Genomic DNA, 10204 nt, shown 5'->3' on the forward strand with positions numbered 1-10204 from the left:
CAGGAAAACCCTCGACGTTGTGCGTGGCTTTGGCATAAGTGATCGCCAGCCAGCCTCGTCTTCGATTCGACGCCGGCAACGACGTCTGGGCCGGCTCGGCTCCAGCGTGCGTCAATGTGTTGTGAGTTAGATCTTCAATTTATTTACATAGTCAGCGATCAGCCTCATTAATCATAGTTTTAGCATGTTAATTTTTCGGTTTTAAACTTTGAATTCTAGCAACGATTATTCACTTTCCTGTATAATTTAGGTATTAGATGTTGCCAAATAAGCAATTTGTCAGGTGCTTAGGAAAACAAACTATTTAGTTCAAAGGGTCCATAATATCCGGTTCGCTCGAGGCCCCTCAAAATTATAGTCGGCCCTGGCGTGGGGTCGGGCTCCTCGACGGGCGGTCGCCGCGGCGGCGCGGATCAGGCTACCCGGCAAGCGGCGGTGGGCTCCTCGGCGGGTGGGCCCCCCACGGAGGCAGCGTAACAGATCCGGACCAAGCTAAGGAAGGTCGAATATGGCGTGGGCGGCCGGAGGCCACCCTCGCCGGCAACGAGCAAGCGACCATGGCAACCTTGAAGTTGAAGGAAGGCGAGGGAAAGGAGGAGTAGAGGGAGGAAGAGAGCGCGTGGGGCTGACTTCGACCCGCCACCCGCCGGCCCGCAGCGGGCGGGCTTGGGCTGTCGCCCCCGAGTCGCCAAGGAAGGCGGTGCGGGGGTCAGGGAGCGGAATCCGCAAGTCATCTGACTTTGTACGCTAACGTAGCTTTTGAAGTAAGCTACAATAATTCCTAACTCTGTCTCATTCCTTTCGCTGCAAAGGTCACCAGACATCGGCTTCGATCGGAAGGTGCAGAGTCGTTCAGCGTGTTGCCATGGAGCCGGTCAGCCGGAGCTGCAGGCGGCGCTGGTGTATTCATCCTGTCGCCGGGGAGCCCTCGCCCGTGGCCGCCTTCGCCCGGACGCGGCAGTCGTCGCCCCTGCTCGCCGACCGGAGGGAGAGGAGGACTGAGGCCGAACTGAGGCCGATCTGTGGCGCTAGCTTCCAGTCCAGCTATATATACCTTCGGGATTATCGGAGATCAACACATCATGTACCTATACAACATTCATGACATGATGACATACTCATATTCTCACAGCTTAGCTTGTTGCGTCCTGTCTAGTTCAGTGTACCATTTTTTTTGTCAATTTTTATCAGTTAGGGGGCGGTTGGATGTCAGGGCTAAACTTTAGCCCTGTCACATCACACGTTCGGATATAAATTAGGAGGATTAAATATGAGCTAATTATAAAACTAATAACAGAACCCCTAGGCTAAATTGTGAGACGAATCTATTAATCCTAATTAATCCATCATTAACGAATGGTTACTGTAGCACTACATTGTCAAATCATGGACTAATTAGGCTTAATAGATTCGTCTCGCGATTTAGCCTAGAGGTTGTGCAATTAGTTTTGTAATTAGACTATGTTTAATACTCCTAATTAGTGTCCAAACATCACAGGGGCTAAAATTTAACCCCTCCCTGCCAAATTTCATGAAGTTTTGATTGGTGCGTATGGTGTGGCTATTATGCGTCATTCAGTCGTGCTCATGGTGATTGGTGAAGGCCCAAGTCCATTTGTTCGTAGCAGCCGCATCGAAGATTTTTGTACTAAACAAACCATGTATGAATCTGTCAGAGTGAAGTGAGCCAGATCCGAATCAGAGGGGCGGCGACGTTGACGCTCCTCCAATCATTCACTTGAGTCTCCACGCTCCACTCCAGCGTGTGAGATATCATCCCCTCGTGGCCTAATCTCCACCTCGGTGTTAGCATTTCTTATCCGCCTTGTGCGACCCAAACCAACTCTTCATAATCCATGGCACTCACCCTCCCAAGCCGTCAAAGTCCTAGGGAAAACAAACACCCTTGCGAAGCTTGTGCCCTGCCAAACTGTCTCCTCGTTTACTTTGCTTTCTGTGACGGTTGGCGTGCTGTTTCGTCAGAGCAAAAGCTTAACAAGAACACTCGATTCCAAATTCCAATGCCGTTTTACGCTGCCAGCGAGCCAAATGACAGATTCAAAAAAGTTTCTTTTTACTTCGAAAAAGATTCCTTTCCATGCACAAACACACAGGTTTGTTAATCCACCGGACGCGCCTACTCAATTTCACACGCAGTGCTCGTGAACTGACTGATAACAATACAAGGAGCTCAAGGAAGGAAGAGCATCTATAAATCCGCGCGGAGACTTGGCTCGTCCTAAACCCCTCGCGGTGCAATACCACCGTGAGTTCATCACGTCCACTGCTCCGAAAAAACCCTTATCTGGATTGCAATCCGTCTTCCATCCATCCATCTCAAGATAAAGAGCACCCGGCCGAGGCCAAAACCCTCCTTCCACCTACCAATCTGAAGAGTCCAATGCTTTTGTGACGCTACACATTGCTACGCATCGGAGTATCAGATTGTTGTGGTTCAGGAGTCGTAATCGCAAAGGTTGTGTGATTTTTTTTCGTTTGTTAAACCAAGAGTTTTGCAGAAAAAGATTGCGGAATCTTGTTTTGCGCACCCACATTATTTGGGAGCTGTGACATGGATCTGCCTGCCCCACCTACCAATTATCCCAAAACTTTATCCTCCATTATCCTATGCCGTCGTCGTCCTGACGCGGGGGCGGCGAGGAGGCGGGAGGCGATAAACAATTGCGCCAGCCAGAGGCTCTCCCGTCCAATACTATCTTCTCCACGGGGCTCACCAGTGCCCGGCCACCACCACCACCACTCGCTGCTGCAGCCCGCCCCACCCGGACCCGGGCGCGACCGAGTCGTCGCGAGATCCAGCGCCGTCGTCGCGCCAGCGCCGCTGCCGCCCCCGCTGCTGCTGCCGGAGATGCCGAGCCCGACGATCCGGAGGCTCGACGTGGCCTCGCCGGTGCCGGCGGACATCGACATCGCCAATTCCGTCGAGCCGCTCGGCATCGTCGACATCGCGGCAGAGCTCGGCCTCGGGCCCGAGCACTACGACCTCTACGGCAAGTACAAGGCCAAGGTGCGTTCTTGATTTGGTCCCTCGTGGTGTCTGCTGCGGTTTGATCGGATCTTGAGCCGCCGTTTTCTCGCGTGCCGGTTGCAGGTGTTGCTGTCGGTTCTTGATGACATCAAGGAGCAGCAGGACGGGTACTACGTCGTGGTGGGCGGCATCACGCCGACGCCTCTCGGGGAGGGCAAGTCAACTACCACCGTCGGCCTGTGCCAGGCTCTGGGCGCCTTCCTTGATAAGAAGGTGAGATTTGTACTGCTAAGTTTGCTTGAGCGAATTGTACGATCGTCGACGAGGCAGTTGACTGATAATCGTCCAAACCTTGCGAGCTGATAGGGAACCATGGATCCTGCCAGAAATTAAACTGTTTGATGCGATCTTGGACTGGATTGTGGAATGCTATCTTGTTGCTCCCACTTAGGCAGTGAATAGCGATGCGTTTACATTGGATATACTGCCTTTTTTGTTATGGCAATCCGGATTTACGATTCAGTTATACCAGTAGGTCTTCTTGAGCAAGCTATGTTGAAAGTGATGGAACACTCAGTTGCTCTTGATCTTTTGTTCCTGTAAAAATTCAGGAGGAAAGATCTGTGAAATATTTTGTTCTGAATGATCTGTATGAGTCGAACTGCACATTTTCAGAGCTTATAGTTGAACTACATCTTTATGCTCATGTATTTGCTCAATTGCTCACATGAGTCATATTCACAATTCTCTTTCTCAACCTATTATATATTTATATGTGCCAAGTCCCTTCCGAGTTCCAGCGAACACTGCCTTGTCTACCAATCAGTAGTTCAGTACTGTTGGCTTGCTTTTATGGCTGGTGTAAATCTTTGGGTCCTTTATCTACTTTTCATGCGGCTGATAGGCTGAACCTTTATTTATGTTGCTACATTATTGCGAGGGCAACCATATGTTCTTATAGAACAACCTCGGACTATAAAGGAACCCTGAGCTTGTGAAAATCATCTCATGCATATTCAAGAAATTAAAGGAAGTCATCTCATGTATTGATATATTGTTGTTATTATAGGTTGTCACATGCCTCCGTCAGCCATCACAAGGGCCTACCTTTGGAATCAAGGGAGGTGCAGCTGGTGGTGGCTACAGCCAGGTTATACCCATGGATGAGTTCAATCTTCATCTGACAGGCGACATTCATGCAATTACGGCTGCAAACAACCTTCTCGCTGCTGCTATTGATACAAGGATTTTCCATGAAAATTCTCAGTCCGACAAAGCACTGTTCAACAGATTGTGTCCGGCAAACAAAGAAGGCAAGAGGCACTTTGCTGATGTAATGCTCAGACGCCTTACAAAGCTTGGCATTTCTAAGACAGACCCCAATGAGCTTACACCAGATGAAGTTAGGCGTTTTGCAAGGCTTGATATTGACCCTGAGTCCATTACATGGAGACGGGTGATGGATGTCAATGACCGTTTCCTGAGGAAAATTACTATCGGACAAGGCCCTGATGAAAAAGGTATGGTGAGAGAAACAGGCTTTGACATATCAGTAGCTAGTGAGATAATGGCTGTGTTAGCTCTTACAACTTCCCTTGCCGACATGAGAGAGAGGCTTGGAAGAATGGTGATAGGGAACAGCAAGTCAGGTGAGCCGATTACTGCTGATGATCTTGGTGTTGGAGGTGCCTTGACTGTCCTAATGAAAGATGCTATTCATCCAACCCTCATGCAAACTCTTGAAGGCACACCAGTGTTAGTACATGCTGGACCGTTTGCTAACATTGCTCATGGAAACTCTTCAATTGTTGCTGATAAGATTGCTTTGAAGTTGGTTGGGAAGGGTGGCTTTGTTGTTACTGAGGCAGGTTTTGGTGCTGATATCGGAACTGAGAAGTTCATGGATATAAAGTGTAGGTACAGTGGATTGGTGCCACAGTGTGCTATTATTGTGGCCACAATTCGAGCTCTTAAAATGCATGGAGGGGGCCCAGATGTTGTGGCTGGGAAGCCTCTAGATCATGCATATGTGAGCGAAAATGTGGCCCTTGTTGAAGCTGGATGTGTCAATCTTGCTAAACATATATCAAACACAAGGGGTTATGGAGTTAACGTTGTAGTTGCAATCAACAAATTTGCAACAGATACTGAAGCAGAAATGGATGTGGTGCGAAATGCAGCTATGGCTGCTGGAGCTTTTGATGCTGTCGTCTGCACACACCATGCCCATGGTGGTAGAGGAGCGGTTAGTTCCCTTTCTTTCTATTGAATATAGACAGCAGCCCTGTTTTGTCGGAATACTTAACTGTAAATCTGCTCTAATGTCAACAAAACTTCGTTATTTTTCAACTTGCCAAGCTAGTACAAAAGAACTGCAGTCTTATATACTTTTATGTGGCTATGTCAGATTATAGTAATTCATGGCTTCATTGTTATCTAAAATGGTATGAATGTCAGAATTGTGGGAATTAATATAATCATCTAATTAGATCCTTCCGTTTAACTTCTTTTCAGGTTGAACTTGGACTCGCAGTTCAACGAGCATGTGAAAGCCAGGCAGAGCCTCTGAAATTTTTGTATCCTTTGGAATCTAGCATAAAGGAGAAGATTGAATCCATAGCTAGGTCTTATGGTGCTAGCGGCGTCGAATACTCAGAACAGGTACTTCCTTTGTGTTTGAGATTTGATTCATTCATAAAGTCATAATATTTTGCCATACCCTGCTCTGCTGACTTCTATCTGACTTTGCTGCAGGCTGAGAAGCAGATTGAGATGTACACCAAGCAAGGCTTCTCCAACCTCCCCATCTGCATGGCGAAAACCCAGTACTCGTTCTCCCACGTTCCCTCCATGAAGGGTGCCCCGACCGGCTTCGTTCTACCGATAAGAGACGTGAGGGCCAGCATTGGAGCTGGGTTCATCTACCCGCTCGTGGGCACCATGAGCACGATGCCCGGCCTTCCCACAAGACCCTGCTTCTACGAGATCGACATCGACACTGCCACCGGGAAGGTCAGGGGCCTGTCATAAATTGAAGCTCAGTTGGTGCCATTCAGAGACTGCATTGCATCTGCGTTGGACAGAATTTTGGTGCATTCCTTGAGCTGAATAATCGTAATAAGTAGCCGTTCCAGGCTTCCTGAAAATCCAGCGTTACCTGTTTCTTGGGTAACCTGAAGACTGTAAATGTGCTCTAACCGTGCTGTTTAGACTCTGTTCCTGTGCCCCATGTCTCAAAACCTGCATTCCGTTTCCAATTGTTCCATCCTTATAGTGACTATTTTCCATGAGTTGTCTTTGAATTTCTTGATCGGTGATTGGTAAAGTGAAGTCAGTGCTGAGGCTGTTGGTCTGACTGGGGCGATGAGATTGTCACCTGATCTCACACACACACAAAAGGAAATAAGGCATTTTAGAGATTTTGGTTACCCGACACGGCCCATTTTCTAGTTGTAGATCGTCCGCGCAGACCGCACGCCCGGTGGGATACTCCAGGCCGCTTCTCGTCAGTTTGGGCCTCTGCTTTCAGAACAAAATTATTGGACAGTAACTAATTCCCCAAAAAAATTGCAGACATTATGCAAATCTGATCATATTTACAATTCCCAATTACTAGCATACATAATTAGAAATATATCCGCCATCAAATCAAAGATGCCTGTTGAAGACTATCCAGATCGGCGATCATATCTTGAAACAGGCTGCGCCGTATCACTTGCAATTCTGCTGCGCATCAACGCGCTAGTTAGTCACGGGCAGCTAGAAACGGCTTTCTCTATCAGTTTACCCCTCTTCTTTTTCCCTCCGCCGCGTTGGTCCAACGGAAACTCCAGCACGGAAAAGCGAACGCGCCACAAAAGCCCACAACGACCAACCCGTTAGTAGCCGCGACGAGTCAACGGGCGGGTCGCCGACGCGGCGCGGAGCGAGCCACAGACGCAGCCATGAGCTGGGGCAAGAGAGTCAAGGCCTCGCCGCGAGGGCACCGGCACCGGCACCACCAACGCCCCCGTCCGAATTGACCCGAGATCACATGGCCGCTTTGCCTGTTTCCTCGAAGGAGAACAGGTTTCGGTTACTGTCGCGAGCAGGATCCCGTCCCTGTCGATCCTTGATGGAATTAGGAATGCCGGGAATGAAAACGCTTTTCCCTCCACGACAGGTCGGTCGGTGTGGGGATCGATCACCTGACTAGTCCAGGAAACGAAATTATTGGCAGTCCACAGGAAAATGGGTAGCAGCAATCAAGCTGGGAAAACTCTAAGAGACGAATTCGTCAGATATACCATCGGCACCGGCAGGCAGTACTGTGTGCCATTTCATCGTGAAGGTAACATCTGACAGGCAATTCTGCAACGTAACATGCACAAAAAAAAAACTTGAGCCTAAAACTTCACAATTTAGTAGTGATTTTATAACAGTACAGCTTGTAATATGTTTCATGGAAGTTCCGCTCTTGTGTGGACTTTAGAGAATACTATACTCCACCTTCGAACAATTTTCACGCGACTGATGCTGGCTAGTGCACAGGCCGACAGGCGAGACTCCGGTCGCTAAAAGGTTTCAGTCAACAATACCAAACGTGATTACAGATTCGTAGAAATTCGACACGCTTTTACTCTTTACCTGATCACGGGGGCTAGAAATTCAGCTCATGGAAGCAAATGCTCGAAGGACAGTCAAATTCTCAGCGCGTCCAACAGAGTAAACGAAGATCCACCAGCCCTAGACTCCTAGTTGCGTGCAAGGACTGCCAATAAACATCGAATTTCCCTTTCTGAGTTTCAATGGTACAAATAATAGGTAGCTATTCAAATTTCAAAGCAAACTGAGCTGTTTGAAGCCAGTTTTATGGTTTTGCTAATCTGCACACCCTGCAACGGGCCAATGAGTAAGCATGCATGCCTGCCACTCATCAGACTGTGATGTGAGTACTTGTTGGAGCTAGCAGTAGCAGTTGTAGTAAATAAATAAACAAAAAAAGTGCTGCACCATCAGGTAACCAGTAACCACCAATGGTAATGTTTTCAGATCTCTCATGCGCGGGGCATCATTGCTTGACGCGACGTGAATCTCTGTCTCTGATCGCCTTTTCGACTTCCCTAATGCGTTGGACCTACCATAACGCTGTGCTTCGCGCGCGGTCGCATGCACGTACTGGATGGGCCAACGAACCAGCAGCAGGAGGAGAGGCCTGCTCGTGGTCGGCATTTTTCTGTGCATGGCAATGATGAGTGGACGCCTGCATGCTCTGCTGCCCATCATGCATTCGTTTTTCATTTCTCTCATCCTTCTCTGAGTCACCTGGTCGATCGACGGATCAACTACTCCGTCCGATCCGTTACGTACGTACTTGGTGTCATTCTACAGGAGTACATTTTTTCTGCCATCAGAATGTTCCATTTGAACTGGCACGGAAGTTTTGTCCAGGTGAGGACCCATGTTTTAATTTCTCCCCGAGTGCTGCACGTTTTGGGACGTCTGGAGTCTGGACTGGAAGCAGACAGCTAGCGGTTATACTCGCTAACGCTGACCTGGTTTTTGCCTCTTTTCCCAACTTTTCCAATGCTAATGAAGGGCCTGACGATCTCATGCAAATGACCGTCCTCGTCTCCCTCTAGAAGAAAAGGCGCTGTCCGAAAAGGGCCTGAAGAAATTTAAGGGCCAATCATGAGCCAGGAGACTCAGGCGTCGTCATGACAGCGTGAGAAAATTAGAATACTATACTACAGCTAGCTGGATTGTTTATGCGTGGAGGCTTGATTGCACGGCTGCACGCTGTCTCTGGTCTTAAACTAGTCCTTTCCCTCACTAATTTTTTTAGTCACGGGCAGATCAAGCAAAGATCGGGATTTGCACGGCCGTTTATTAAAAAAACTCTGTCTCTTTCCCAAAAAAAAAGAGTCTGTCTCTGTTTGTCCTAAAAGAAGAGAAGGGTCTCTGTTGGGTCTATACCTCCGTGCGTGAAGCCACGTATATACTGCATCCAAGTGGCACTGAGCTGCGTAAGCTCTGAAATAAGTAGGAACGAGGTAGGTATGGTGTAGTATACATGCAAGCGTGTTCTTGGTAAGTTCATATCGCGTGATGAGCCGGCGATACGACAGAAAGTTCAGACCTGAGAATCTTATAAGCTAGACTCGTGCGAAGTTTGGTGCATCTCAATCAACCGAGAGAAAAAATGAAGATGATCTTGTAGAGTTCTAGAACGAGAGAGACCGGGCTGCCTTCCTTCCGTCCCCATCGTGTACGCGGGTCCAATGTCGTGGATAGCCGGTGCATGAAACTCAACACGGAGACATATCCTGTACTGTACTCCAAACCGATATTATCTAGAACTGCTGTTGATGACTTGATGTACATACCCATTCGAAATTACAATCATCTCCGGCAAAGGGCGAACACCAAAGAGGAAGGAAGGTTCGTGGCCCAGTGCGATAAAACCGTCCACTGGATCGACCATATATTCATACGTAGCACATGGACGTGGGAAAGGGACGTCACGCCACGCCACTTGCATTCTCCCGCACCGGAAGAGGCAGGCAGGCAGGCCAGCACCACCCGATTGGGAGGCAGCGACGGCGGGGCCGGGGCCGGGGCAGCAGGCAGGCAGAAGGAGGTGGCGAGCAGGGCTGGGGGACCTGGGACTGGGAGCGTCTCGATCGTCCTCGGCGGGCGCAAGGGGACACGACGCAACTTCCCGATCGGCCTCTGCCTCCCGCTCGCCCCGGCCCCTCTTCGCCCCCGTGCCCTGCCGCTTTCGATGTGCCCGACTGGCTAGCTTGCTCCCGTGAGCCGAGCTGGTGATGGTTGCCGATCGCTGCTGGCTGCTGCTGCTCCATGTCGTTTCCTCGCCCGGTGGCGGCCCGGTGGGCTAATTATTGGCGCAGGACTGCAGTCCTCGCATGGTGGGACTGGGAGAACGAAGTAGGGTTTTCAAAGTACAAGCAAGTGGCTTAATTTGTCTGGAGAACCCCAAGTATTGGTGTGTTTCCCGTACTTCTGTTCTGTGACACACACACACACACACCCAGCAGCTGCGAGCTCTGAAGTCTGAACAATCTGGTTGTGGTAAGGTGGAAAAAAGAACAATTTGGTGCTAGCTGCTAAATTAAGTATCTTTGATGAGTTTGACAGTGTAAACCCCGACTCGGAGACTCCGGAGCACTCCCTGCTCATTGCTCTAAATTTTGATCCGGGAGTAATGCTGGTAGT

General features: G+C 49.2%; 1 protein-coding gene across 1 annotated transcript; it reads left to right on the plus strand.

Annotated features, from left to right (window-relative positions):
• The first annotated feature begins 2422 nt into the window (after window positions 1-2422).
• Window positions 2423-6276, plus strand: LOC117844715 (formate--tetrahydrofolate ligase). Its single transcript, XM_034725477.2, has 5 exons — window positions 2423-3028; window positions 3113-3262; window positions 4059-5234; window positions 5504-5650; window positions 5744-6276. The coding sequence occupies exons 1-5, from the start codon at window positions 2573-2575 to the stop codon at window positions 6017-6019; spliced, it is 2205 nt and encodes a 734-aa protein (XP_034581368.1). The 5' UTR covers window positions 2423-2572; the 3' UTR covers window positions 6020-6276.
• The last annotated feature ends 3928 nt before the right edge of the window (window positions 6277-10204 follow it).

Source organism: Setaria viridis, chromosome 2, assembly GCF_005286985.2.
Source record: "Setaria viridis chromosome 2, Setaria_viridis_v4.0, whole genome shotgun sequence".
Lineage (NCBI taxonomy): Eukaryota > Viridiplantae > Streptophyta > Magnoliopsida > Poales > Poaceae > Setaria > Setaria viridis.